The sequence below is a fragment of the Ctenopharyngodon idella genome, chromosome 3 (assembly GCF_019924925.1).
Source record: "Ctenopharyngodon idella isolate HZGC_01 chromosome 3, HZGC01, whole genome shotgun sequence".
Lineage (NCBI taxonomy): Eukaryota > Metazoa > Chordata > Actinopteri > Cypriniformes > Xenocyprididae > Ctenopharyngodon > Ctenopharyngodon idella.
Genome location: NC_067222.1, coordinates 42,835,386 through 42,849,434, shown reverse-complemented (window position 1 = coordinate 42,849,434; position 14,049 = coordinate 42,835,386). Strand labels below are relative to the sequence as shown.

The 14,049-nt window shown below is 39.6% G+C and overlaps 1 protein-coding gene across 3 annotated transcripts in view; it reads left to right on the top strand.

Moving 5' to 3' along the window:
- LOC127509380 (E3 ubiquitin/ISG15 ligase TRIM25-like) overlaps nt 1-12,989 on the top strand; it is a 63,043-nt gene extending 50,054 nt beyond the window's left edge. Inside the window, exons 1-6 of one of the 3 annotated variants that reach the window (XM_051888038.1) lie at nt 1,140-1,767; nt 3,672-3,767; nt 3,864-4,094; nt 8,538-8,694; nt 9,171-9,218; nt 11,778-12,298. In XM_051888038.1, the coding sequence (XP_051743998.1) occupies nt 1,195-1,767; nt 3,672-3,767; nt 3,864-4,094; nt 8,538-8,694; nt 9,171-9,218; nt 11,778-12,298 (1,626 nt within the window). In that variant the 5' untranslated portion in view covers nt 1,140-1,194. Of the gene's footprint in view, nt 1-1,139; nt 1,768-3,671; nt 3,768-3,863; nt 4,095-8,537; nt 8,695-9,170; nt 9,219-11,777 lie in introns of those variants that run through there. The other 2 variants (XM_051888041.1, XM_051888034.1) reach the window with 2 other exon arrangements.
- The last annotated feature ends 1,060 nt before the right edge of the window (nt 12,990-14,049 follow it).

Genomic DNA, 14,049 nt, shown 5'->3' with positions numbered 1-14,049 from the left:
ATTTATGAGTGGTTCCTCATTTACTGTGGGACCTGTGGATGAGGGGCTCTATAATCCCACAGTACCCGCAACACCAGAGAGTCTCCACACCCCAATCATCATGCCTGCCCAGCCAGAGACTGTTCATGTCATGTCAGCCAGGTCAGTGCTTGTTCACGTCATGCCAGCCAGGTCAGTGCCTGTTCACATCGAGGCTCTGCCCAGCCAGAGCTTCTTCACGTCATGCCTGCCCAGCCAGAGACTGTTCACGTCATGCCTGCTCAGTTAGAGACTTTTGAAGTCATGCCTGCCAAGTCTGAGTCTCTTCACATCATGCATGCCACGGCTCAGCCTTCAGTTAAGATGGTTGCCACGCCTGAGCCCTCAGCCAAGATGGCTGCCACGCCTTAGTCCTCAGCCAAGACAGCCAACCCGCCAGAGTCTCCAGAGTGTGCAGCACTGGCCATTATGGCCACTGCTATTATGTGTGTTTGGGCCACGCATGCATCCACTCCAGCCCCTGACCAGGATCCAGAGGGGACTCCAGCCCCTGACCAGTGTCCAGAGGGGACTGAAGTCCCTGACCAGTGTCCAGAGATGGCTCCAGCTCCAGACCAGAGTCCAGTGACTGCCTCTGCCCATGAACATGCTCCAGGCCATGACCCCATAGCTCCACCCAAGAAAATTTTCTGGGAGGGGGGGAGGGGTATAGGTACCCTGCTATGGTACCCTGAATTACTTGCACCGGCATGGTCCCCTGAGCTACCTGCACCTCCATGGTCACTTGAACTGCCTGCAATCCCAAGCGCTATACAAATAAATATGATTTTTTTTAAAATAACAAATAAAAAGTGACAATGCAGTAGTCTAAAGACGAATACACTACATGACTTCTGCCCAGGTATTTGCCCAAATATCCAGTCTAGAGAAATCATCATCTAGAGTCTAGAATTCTGTAAATAAAACTTCGCTTGGTCATTCATGTGCATGTAATTATGAAGTTTTTGACTCCACTTGAAGGGCACATAAACACAGCAGGAAAGTGTTTCTCCTTGAGCATGAATGAGGAAGCTGCTTTACAGACACAACCTGTTTTACATGCGTCACTCAAACACAGAAGCAGGGAACTATTTCAACTAGTCAGTTCAGGGAATCAGAAACTGAAGTATTGTTGAGCTGTTGTGTGTTTGTGTCTCTCTGTATTCATGCAGTAAAATGGCAGAAGCCAGGATTTCTCAGGATGAGTTCACGTATCCTGTGTGTTTGGATCTCCTGAAGGATCCAGTGGCCATTCCCTGCGGACACAGTAACTGTAAGATTTGTATTACAGGCTGCTGGGATCAGGAGGATGAGAAGGGAGTCTACAGCTGTCCTCAGTGCAGACAGACCTTCAGTCCAAGACCTGCTTTAGGTAAAAACACCATTCTGGCTGAAATGGTGGAGAAACTGAAGAAGACTAAACTTCCTGTTGACTGTTACGCTGGAGCTGGTTACGTGAGGTGTGACATCTGTACTGGAAGAAAATACAAAGCCGTGAAATCCTGTCTAGTGTGTCAAGAATCTTACTGTCAAACTCATTTTGACTGTCATGAGGAATATCACTCTTGTAAGCCACACAAAGTGATTGATGCCACTGGACGACTGCAGGACATGATCTGCCGTAAACATGAGAAAGAGCTAGAAATGTACTGTATCACTGATCAACAATGCATCTGTGTGTGGTGTAAGGAGTCTGAACATAAAAACCACAACACTGTATCAACTGCAGCACAGATGACAGAGAAACAGGTATGAATTGAGAGAGATTGTTCACATAGAAATGAAAGTGCTATATTTATTTACTCACTGTCATGCCATTCAAACCCGGTTTGACTTACTTTCTTCTGCAGAATGCTTTTTTAAAAGTAATCTAAACAACTCTAGTAATCTAACTCTGGTTAAAAAAAAGAAGTGTCCTTAAGTGTACTGATGTGCACTTGTAGTGTACTTCAAATTAAAAGTATATTAAAAAAAAAATACTTGGAGATAATAAAAGGCCACTTAAGTGTACTGAAAGAGAGTAAACTTTCATGACTGTTTCATAAGTATACTTTATAAAGTACACTTTGTAATAATGTAAAATTAAAAGTTTTACTTTAAAGGGTACATAACACACAGTTTCGGCCAATCTCTAATCTTGAGTACCTATAGAGTAGTATAGCATCCTTCATATCTCTGAAAAGTCTTTAGTTTTATCAGATTTATAAAAGAAAGATATGCTGTACCGAGTCTTTCCGAAAACAGCCGAGCTCCTGGTGTAACGATGGGTCAACAGAGTGGGGATCCATTTGCAGCTTTTATTAAGAATAGTAAATACACAGGTAAGGGCAGAGGCAGAGACGTAAACGGGGACAGGCAATGGTCGAGGCAGGCGGCAGACAAACGGTATCAGGAAGCAGGCAGAGATCAGGGCAGGCGGCAAACAAACACAGTCCAGTAAACAGGCAAGGATCAAGGCAGGCGGCAGAGAATCACAAGAGATAAACAGTCCAATCGGTAACGGTATAACAATCCACAGAAAACGCTTAGAAATGATCACCGGGGCAAATCAAGACTTCGCAGTGTGTGTGTGTGTGCGTGCTGCTTAAATAGTGTGAGTGTGATGTGGTGCAGGTGTGTGTGCAATCAGTCCCAGGAATGAGGGCCTATGGGAAATGTAGTCTGAATGATGATCTCAATATTCCGGTGAAGGCTCCCTCCGGTGGTGCGGGGGAGGAAGTGCGGGAGCCTCACTTGTGACACCTGGAGACGTGCCGTGGGCGAAGCTAAAGAGTGATGAGCACACGCAGCTTTTGCGTAGCGAAGCTATCAATGGTCAGCTAAACAAAACACACACAATACAACATCGCATTGTCCCTGGATAACTTTTGATTCATTATGCGTTCATGTTGTTTACATTATATGAACTTGCGCGCTGACTGCCAACAAAACAGACATTTGATGCAGTTTTACTTACCACCTGTGGTTCCGACTGATGACCGGGATCTTTTACCACTGTGACCGCTCCATCTTTCAGTTTCAAACGATCTGTAAATCCAGTGTCCAAATGGGCCTTTTTTATAAAACCATAAGCACCGATCCTGAGGGCTCGGGCAGCCACAGAAAACACAAGATATTCTCCATTCATTTTAACCAATAAAAAAGTGATTGCAACTTTCAGACACGACTTTACCCTTATTTCATTTAAGGCGGTTTCTATGGTTATTTGGGAATAACCATAGGGTTCTTTGGGAAGCAAGGTTATTTTTTCCTCACAACCAAAAACACACTTCTTTGGTGACATTGTTGATTTCATGGTCTAAAAACAAGGAGATAAATTCTTTCTCGAGCAAGTCCTGTGCAGCGCTGCCGCCGACTTCCGTAAACCAAATGAAGCACGTTGATGGGCGTGGGCGTGGTCAGAATTAAAACTTCAGGGTGAAGTATTCATATAAAACTAGACACTGATAGAATAATCCTGACAATTTAGTTTCATATTCATTCACAATCTCATTTCAGGAAACTATGAATCTGTGATTTGAACCAACATTATAAAATTACCATGCTAGATCTTTACCAATTTACCAATTCTTTACCAATTCTGGATTCATGTAAATTAAAATTTTGTGATATTACTTTTACGTGTCATTTCCTGTTATTGGTTTGTCCTCCAGAAACAGCTGAAGGAGATGCAGATAAAGATCCGTCAGAGAATCCAGCAGAGACAGAAAGATCTTCAGCAGCTGAGAGAGGCTGTGGAGTCTCATAAGGTGAGTCTGGAGAAGAACAGAAGTTTGAGACGTCTCAGTTTGGACTCTGTCAGTCCCGCTGAAGCCACTGTGTGATTGTGATGTGTGTCCTAACAGCGCTCTGCACAGACAGCAGTGGAGGACAGTGAGAGGATCTTTACTGAGCTCATCCGCTCCATTGAGAGCTGCTCTGAGTTCACACAGCGGATCAGAGATCAGGAAAAGTCTGCAGTGAGTCGAGCTGAAGGACGACTGGAGCGACTGGAGCAGGAGATCAATGATCTGAGGAGGAGAGACGCTGAGCTGGAGCAGCTTTCACACACACACCATCACATCCATTTCCTGCAGGTAACACAAAACATCTTAAGGCTAAAAGTAGCTCCTAACTTGCCGATTTAGGAGAAACTCTTGTTTCTCTAATTTTAGGACTCCTGCATTTTTGTTCTAAGAGTATTTGGTCTTAGTAAGTCACAACAAACAATCCTAATCCACCCAAAGACACTGTACACCATTAGGCAACAGTGATAGAGCCTTAGGTGCTGAACATTTCTTCATAAATGCAATACATATTTTGATTTATAAATTAGAATTTACGATGAGACACCAAAAATAAATATTTAATAATAAAAAAAAAAAGATCAGTTCATACTTACAAATGATTGAATAGAGTAAAAAAAATATAATAAGCGTATTTGGCATGCTGTCCAAGGGGATGGAGGGCTCCGAACTTGGAATTTAGCCCAAACCCAGAGTTCTGCCTCGTATCGCAGCCGAGAGTGAGGAAGGAATGGGGTTATGGAGGGATGCAGAAAACTGTCGAGGTAACTATAGGTGAGTCGGCTCTCATCTGTGTATATACCTCCACTCGAGCTGATAAGATAGACCATTTGAATGCGCTCCTCCCAAACTGTTTATAAAACATAATTTGTCAATTGAATTCTGAATCTGCGAGACGCAGACATGTAAGAGGCTGAGAATTAACTGAACATATACTAGTTTAATTAGTGACACTTAGCCTACATTTTAAAACCTTTATTTAAATATATCAACATTTTTATTAAACAAAAATCTTTTTGAATAGGGCAACATTTGTATTTTAAAACCTTTATTTTAATATGGAAACATGATACTTCATTCTACATTACTTCTATGATTAAATCGCTGACAGAGACTCCTCCCCCATCAGCCAATCACTGTGGTCATTGTTAGTAAGCGTGTTGACATCATCCATAGCAACGAGGTCAACCCCGCCCTTACTCTTAGCTTAAGACTTCTGTCTATTCCTTAGTAAAAGTTTGTCTCAGCAGCTTTAGGTTTTAAGATAAAACTCTTAACTAAGAACTTTTACTACTATTTAGGAGAACTCGTAGTGGTAAGATAAAATGTTTTGTGAATACGGCCCCAGGATCATAGTGGTCTTGAGCAAGAGAAACATTTCACGAGAGCAGAATGAGCCGTTGACTGAGATGTTGTCAGGAATTCAGTCAGATTCAGTCGTGTTGTGTTATCATATAATCATCAGTCAGACTCTCATCTGATCATCTTCTGTTTAAAGAGACACACTTACAAAGCCCTGGAAAATCTCATAGGAAACATTTTTCTGAGCTCATGTTCCTGGAATAAATATTTAGGTGGCAAACACCATTAACTAATTTTTCCTTCTTATTTCTTCTGTCATGATGAAATCAGTGATCAGTGACTTGATGGGATCAATTTCCACCCAACTAGATTTTTCATTATTTTTTAACTGAAATATTTTATTTGTAATACAATATATTCAGTGTAATAGGTTGTTTGCAGTCACGTGGTTCTGGTGACGCACGAAATTAATGTGGAGGGCAAGCATGGAAGAGATGGGGAAAAGTCCGTACTGTGCTGGATTAGAAAGGTATAAACAGAAAATCACAACATATTTTGGACGTGAACCTTATGTTATGAAGAGGAGCGATTTTTCTACTGAATTGAAAGACTTGACTGCCATCGAGGAGGTAGATATAGAGAATGTGAAGCTGCCGTCACGCCGTGCTCAGTTCTGGGTTTGTTTGTTTTTATTGCGCTGCCTTTCTACTAGTGATGTTAAGGTTTTTGTCGTGATTGTGAAAAATGTCGCCATTGTAGCTCATTTATGCTGAATCGAGAATTGCAACAGGAGCTCACATCATTGTTCAGGGGAAAAACTGGACGGTGTAATACAATTTTCTCCTTTTCTACGTGTAAAAACACACTAAGGGAAGCAGGTTGAGGAGGTGACGGGGAGATGCTGTATATCAACTCTAATAATGTCACTGATTGAACCCACTCCCTATCGCTCAATAAAATAATCACATTGCTGAGTGTTTTTGAAAGTGTTGTATTTTGTTTGGTTTAATAATTAACATTACATTTGCAAGTATGACTCTCACTCGGCTTGTGAATGAGTATAACTTGCACGCAGCCACTTCAAAACTGTTCACAACTGTTCAAAGCTTCTATGGGTTTAATTTTGGTTGTCATTTGTTGGGGAAAAAAAAAAAAAATACAGTGTGTCGGTGTCTGTCAAAGAATAAAAGGGTGTCTGTCCTCCGATTCTCCTCTGTGGTCATATGGGAAAGTGAATATTTACAAAGAAAAAATTAAAACTACAGTTACATTTACACCCTTCCAACAAAGAAATGGATCGACTTCTGTCAGCTTGTTGAACACATTTTTTTTTTATTTGGACATTTTCTACCATGTGATGGCTGAAGCAGCAGCGCGTGACACTGTTTTCACGGTAACCAGATCAACATTATAAACGGAATTCTACAAAACTGAAGTGAAAACACCAAATGATCATGCAATGGGATAAAATATCTTCTCTTCCTGCAAACGATACCATGAAGAATGTGATTATTTAACCAAGTCAAAAACAAAAAAGGTAAGCAGGTATCCATATTCATTTCAGTATCGGCAGACGCCAAGCGCTATAAAAGGTGACAACTTTTAAAGTAAAAAAAAACGATATAAGTTACGTAAACGATAAAAAGCTCATTGTGGTTTCTCGGTTTGATAGATTTGAGCAACCATAAACGACGCAAAACATAGGAATTTTGAGTTTGTGATAGGATTCCTATATAGGCTGCGTTCCACTCCAGTTTTAGACACGCACTCGTGAACTTCCCTAAGCACTTCCCCTCGGGAGAATCCCTGCCACCATTTTGAAGTGCGTTCCACTTCGTCAAGTGGATGAGGGAAGTTTATATGGACAGGCCCTCGGTCAAAATCGAGGGAGCGAGTCTACTTCATACACTTCAGGCAGCTCTGAGAAGCACAGAAGAGGGTATGCTGGAGAGAGGGATAACGTGTCCTGTAAGAGGTGCTGGTGTTACCGGAGGCTGTAATATTTTGTCCTGGCTTCCCTGACTGTATTCCCGAAAGTTGTCCTTGGGTGCTGAGTCTTGGAGCTGTTCTAATACGTCACAGTCTATCTGCGGTGAGCTCTGTGGGAAGGGCTCAGTCGGGATTGTGTCTGTGAGCAGTGGTTGTTGTGGCTGCGTGGTGTTATCATAGTCCTTGTGGGATGTGTCAACCGCATGTCCATTCAGGTGATGAAGTGAAGTCCTGTGGTCAGTTGTACTCTGTCCAGGTGTGTGTGTGCCATTCAGGTTGAGTGGATTGGCACAAACTGCTGAAGGATGGTGGAGGGAGAAGTGGATATCCTTTAGCACAAGTGGATATCCTTTAGCACAAGTGGGTGTCCTTTAGCACTCTTGCACCAAGTTTGTTTGGGTGCAGGCCATCCTGTTTAATCTCCAAAAGACTGAAGTTATCAATGAAGTTTAGTCCCTTTATGTTGCAGGTTTTTTGCAGCCATGTATTAAGCCCAAGCAACCGTGAAAACCTATTTGTTCCTCTTGCTGGGAGTGGTCCACTGATGAACGACTGAACTTTCAGTCTTCTAAGTGTTTCAAAAGGTTCATTGAAATCCCTCTTAAGGAGTTCTCACTGCTCTTTCCAAATATTATTCTTCCCCACATGAATGATTAGTTGATTTGCAGTCTTATGTTTAATCAGAATGTCCCTGTTTAAATCAGAAGCTGTTGCTTGTGGAAGGCAGCATGTAGTTGTAGTTCTGCTACTGATGTTATTGATTATGGAGTCACCCACTATCAGAGTCCTGGGCTCGGCTGCACTCTGAGCTGAGTGACGCTGTCTGCTCGACCTTGAGCAGCAGTTAGCATCAGTGTTAGCTGCTGGCTGATTTGAACTGTGTCCGATCATGTTTGGGGATTCCTCACCCACATTCATTAAAACTTCAAATCTGTTCTCCAGATGTATAGGCGGTGGTAGGGAACCAGTGTTTGGGTGAAGCTCTGTTGTGTATTCCGTCTGGTTTGGTAGTCCCGCAAGTAATTTTGTTTCAAGAACTGCAATCCTTTGTAGTAGTCTGTGGTAGTTTGTGCAGCAGGTAGATTCTTCAACCAGAGGAGGCTGTGTTTTCCCTTCTATACTGTAATACATTCATTTAATTAAAGTAGTTATTTAATTAGAATTTTAAAAATAATTAAATGTCTGAAAACATTTATATTAAACAATTATATTATTTCTGTAATCATTTTAAAGCATGCTAAAGTGCACTTCTTTTTCACCAGGAGTGTACATGTCAAATACTAGAGTTTGTGGCATTAAATAATGAATATGAGAAGAATGTATCTGATTGTGTGAAAGTGCTGGATTGAGATTAGTTAATTGAGATAAGTCAGTCAACAAGAGCCACACAGATCTGATATAGAGCAGGTTATTGGCTGAAGTTTTGATTTGTGTTTTCTGTAGAGTTTCCAGTCTCTCTCAGCACTTCCTGAATCTACAGACAAACCCAACGATCCCTTCAGTTCTCTCTCCTCTTTTGATGGCATGAGAGAATCTGTCCGTCAGCTGAGAGACAAACTGGAGGATTTCTGTAAAGAGATCAAGAAGATCTCTGACAGAGGTAAAATCCTGCTCCTCGTTTATAAAGACGTGCGTAGAAAGATCCTAAATGTGAATGTATGACAGATTCTGAAATGTTCCTACACTTTATAAAACATCCATTTGCACAAAAAATGTTCTTAAATGCATCCCACTTTATAAATCACAGTTCATCTTAAATTCAAGTGCAATGTGAACAAGCGCATCAAATCCATCTGCAGAAAGGCCACAAATATCCCTTGATGGTTCAGAAGTACGGCACTCATCATCATGAGCAAGTGTTTATTTATATACATGATGTGAATGAAATCCATGGAATTTAGGATCAAAACCTATACGTGTGTTTTATAAATGAGGCCGCTGGAGATTCATCTGCTCTCAGAAATGAGTCCTTCATCATCTAATATTATGCAACATCATATTAGAAATGTCTTAGAAATGAATGTATTTTATCTTGTCATTTCTCTTCACACTGTTCATGTCTGTTTATTTCCACAGTCACATTCACCAACATGAATCCCAAGACCAGGAACGACTTCCTACAGTGTAAGTCACTGAGAAAACAAGCAGAAAAAATGCACTGAATATGTTCATGACACAGTTTGGTCAGGCAAAAACAAGAAGGGGGTCTAATTGCAGCATTTTTAATAAAAAAAAAAAAAAAAAGCTAATAGAAGATAATCCATAACTGTCAGGGATCTATGAGGGAGGACTCAAAAGCAGGATGAGTGTTGACAGGTTTATTGACAAGACAAGACGTTAGACAAGATATTGAGGGAGAGGTGGTAAACACAGTCCAAACAGTAGGTAGGGATGAGGCACAATGACAGGCAGGCTGAGAGAGAGTTTAACCCAGGATGACAGTAGGTTGGGGAGCAGAGATTGATTGGCAGTGCAAGAATGGAGAGAAAGAGCGTAGCCCAGGCAAGAACACACAGCTCAAGTGGTTAGTCACTCGTGGTTTCACAGGCACTGCACAGGTCTTGCTGCTTGGTAGACAGAGAGGGTGGCCAGGGAAGCTCAGCTTGCTGGACAGGACTAGGAGAGATCAGAGACACAGCAAACTAGACAAGACAAGGCAGATGGCTAAAACAAAAGATAAGCTTTAACTAGAGAAACAACTACAAAAGTAATAAGCTAAATAAAGAGAAAACTAAAGCTAAGCAAAAACTAAGAGAACTAGTAAAAGAATAAACAGAGACTGGTTATGAAACAATAATGAAAAACCAACTACAGAAGAAAACTAAGAACTAAATTAAATGCTGAAAACACAAAAGGGAAAAATACTAAATAATAGCAAGGATACTCAGGAATGAGGCAGAACAGGACTAGACTGGAATAACAGGAAGAACTTTAAGGAACTTATGCAAATAACACTACAGATACTAGCAACAGGAAAAGTACGAGGTAGCATAGAGGTACACTGAAGCACAAGGGCTGCGTTCCACTCCAGTTTTAGACACGTACTCACAAACTTCCCTAAGCATTTCCCCTTGGGGGAATCCCTGCTGCCATTTTGAAGTGCGTTCCACTTTGTGAAGTGTACGAGGGTAGTTTATATGGACAGACCCTCGCTCCTTCGATTTTGACAGAGGGAAACAAGGAGGTGGGAACAGAGGAGCACATGGCCAACACAAATACAGACAGAGCCATACGCTCAAGCACAACACAAACAAAGACACATTAAACAAAGACAAGACAGACAGATCTGTCAGAGGAGAACCCTGACAATAACAATGAAGATCACAGGAAAACATGTGGCAGCATAAACAACACAAGACCAAGAACTTACCAAACTGAGGGCTACATACTGTATACACAGTATGAACAAAAGGAGCTAAATGAAATGCAGGTGGAACAAAACAGTAACCATAGAAACAAAGTGGTAAATGTTAGGAAACTAGATCAGTTAACAATGACAAGGAACACAGGCAAACAAAAACAGAACAGAACCAAACCAAAACACAATGAAACTAAACCTAAACGTCATATTGTTCCTGTAGAAGGTGAAATAAATCATGATAGAAGAGTTTTATAATTGATCATGTAAATGATGATTTGCACAGAATATCTGGTTAGCTGTACTGAGACACTGATGATACACTGAACATTGAGCCATGAAGAATTCAGGGGCCATATTCACAAAACATCTTAAGGCTAAAAGTAGCTCCTAACTTGCTGATTTAGGAGAAACTCTTAAAAATAATGGGCGTGCAGTCCTAATTTTAGGACTCCTACATTTTTGCGTTAAAACTAGCTCCTAAATCTGTGAAATGCTAGGAGTAGTCAAGAGGACTCCTAAGTCACTAAGACAAAATCAAAAACAGTCCTAAAATGATTGTTGGTGCCAATCCACCTTAGCAATCCACCCAAAGACACTGTGCACCATTGAGGCAATAGCGTTAGAGCCTTGGGTGCTGAGCCTTTTCTTCATAAATGCAATACATATTTTTATTTAGATTAGATTTGATTTGATTTAGATACATTAAAAGATCTGGGACCATATTCACAAAACATTTTATCTTACCACTACGAGTTCTCCTAAATGGCAGTAAAAGTTCTTAGTTAAGAGTTTTCTCTTAAAACCTATTCACAAAGCTGCTGAGACAAACTTTTACTAAGGAATAGACAGAAGTCTTAAGCTAAGAGTAAGGGCGGGGTTGACCTCGTTGCTATGGATGATGTCAACACGCTTACTAACAATGACCACAGTGATTGGCTGATGGGGGAGGAGTCTCTGTCAGCGATTTAATCATAGAAGTAATGTAGAATGAGGTATAATGTACAGTGTCTGGGTGGATTGCTGAGGCGGCTTGGCAGCAATGGCCATTAGGACTGTTTGTGATTTGGTCTTAGTGACTTAGGAGTCCTCTTGACTACTTCTAATGTTTCACAGATTTGGGAGCTAGTTTTAGCACTAAAATGCTTTGTGAAATACTCTTAGAGCAAAAATTTAGGAGTCCTAAAATTAGGACTGACACATCCATTATTGTTAAGAGTTTCTCCTAAATCGGCAAGTTAGGAGCTACTTTTAGCCTTAAGATGTTTTGTGAATACGGCCCCAGATTCATAATTCCTGATTCTGATGTGTTTTCTCTCCATCAGATTCCCATCAGCTCACTCTGGATCTGAACACAGTGAATAAACACCTCCGTCTGTCTGAGAGGAACAGAGTGATTACTGTCACTGACACAGTCCAGCCGTATCCTGATCATCCAGACAGATTTGATCAGAGGTGGCAGGTGTTGTGTAGAGAGAGTGTGTGGGGACGCTGTTACTGGGAGATTGAGTGGAGTGGGAATTATGTGGGTATATCAGTGTCATATAAGAGCATCAGGAGGAAGGGAGGGGGTAATGAATGTGCGTTTGGACATAATGATCAGTCCTGGAGTTTGTTCTGCTCTTCCTCCAGATACTCATTCATACACAATCAGATACGTACTGATCTCCCTGCAGCGTCCATCAGCAGTAGAATAGGAGTGTATGTGGATCACAGTGCAGGAACTCTGTCCTTCTACAGCGTCTCTGACACAATAAACCTCATCCACACAGTCCAGACCACATTCACTCAGACGCTCTATCCTGGGTTTTGGGTTGGTTCAGAATCATTAGTGAAACTGTGTTGATGTTTCATAATAGATTGTAGAGAGATTTTTCACATAATACTTTGAGCTGCATGAGAAATCAGTAACAGTGAGATGATACAGAGTCTCTTATTTCCTCTTCATTACATTAATACAAATGAACTTCTGTGTGTGTGTGTGTGTGTGTGTGTGTGTGTGTACATGCGTGGGATGAAGAAGCACTTTTTTGAGATTTGAGATATTGGGTCATAAGTGATGGAAAACATGAACTCTTTAGATTAAATAAAAGGTCGTGACTCAACGTTTGGTAAAGTTGTTGATGTAAAATAGTTCTTTCCAGATATGAAGAAATTTATAGTATCAGTGTTGTTGTGAAAAAACAGTGAGCTCTAAAGGTCTGGTAACACTTTATAATAAATTTCATTAATAAATCATTAACAAACATTATATAACACTTAAGAGATAATTAGTTAATATATATTCAAATAGCTAGAAATATGTGATAATGTGCTTGTTAATGTTTACTAATGGGTTTAGTTCAGGGGTCAACAGTGTACAGTTTGATTACTATAAGGAAACACTGTTCAAACAATTTATATTACATTGTTTTGATAAATGAACAAGTATTTTCTTGAAAAGTTGATTTGTTTTCTCCTGCTGATGTATGACTCAAGGAATATCCAGTTTAAGGTTTACTAAATGTTGAGGCAATAAAAACATGTTTGCACCCAAATTACAATTATGTGGTGGTGTTATTTCTTTATCAAGCATTTAGTTAAACTTAACACAAGCGTTTTTACAGTACAGTCCAATGGCCATAAAAGGTACATGATCAATAGTAAACATTTACAAACATTTACAAATGATGAATAGTTTCTGCTTTAGTTTGGGTACTGTAAAAACATGAACAAATAAATAATAAATGATTTGTAAATATGTGTAAATAGTTAAAATCTCAGTAACACTTTGGTATGGGAAACACATGTTCACTATTAACTATGACTTTTGCCTCAATAAACTCCCAATTATTGCTTAATAATAGTTAATAAGTTTGTTGTAGCGTATAAGTTTAGGTATTGGGTAGGATTAAGGGATGTAGAATATGGTTTGCAGAATAAGGCATTAATATCTGCTTTATAAGTACTAATAAACAGCCAATATGTAAGCTAATAAGCAACTAGTTAAAAGTGTGAATTCTTCCTCATACTAAAGTGTTATCAAAGTCTGAATACACACCACAACAAACAAAAACCAAATGTGTGGGTGACCTTTACAGACTTTGATTATATGAGTTAATAAATAATGTGTTAACCAATTGTTTGAAGTGCTTAAAATTACTAATTTAGCTATTTTTTTCAAAAAAGTGCATTACGTGAATTCAAGTTTAAAGAAATTTAGCATTTAAATGTTCAACAAATGAAACAAATAAGTTTTAATCATCGTAAAATTTATTTAAAAATCATATAGATTTTCAAGTGCATAATAATTTACATTAAATAATGATATGTTTATCATGATGGATGGATGGATGGATGGACACTCACTCAGATCAACACTCAAATAATAATAATAATAATAATTTAAAAAAAAAAACGTAAATTACACATACAGCAGGTTTTTGCATTAACTTATAAATCCAATATCAAATTTATTTTGTAATTATTTTTCTGATCTATTTGATTTTTGAAATATAATCATTTTACACAGTTACTGTCACATTGTTTTCATGACAAATTTATATAAACATTAAATAATTAACACATTACTAACAGGTAAAGTAAATATAATGAACA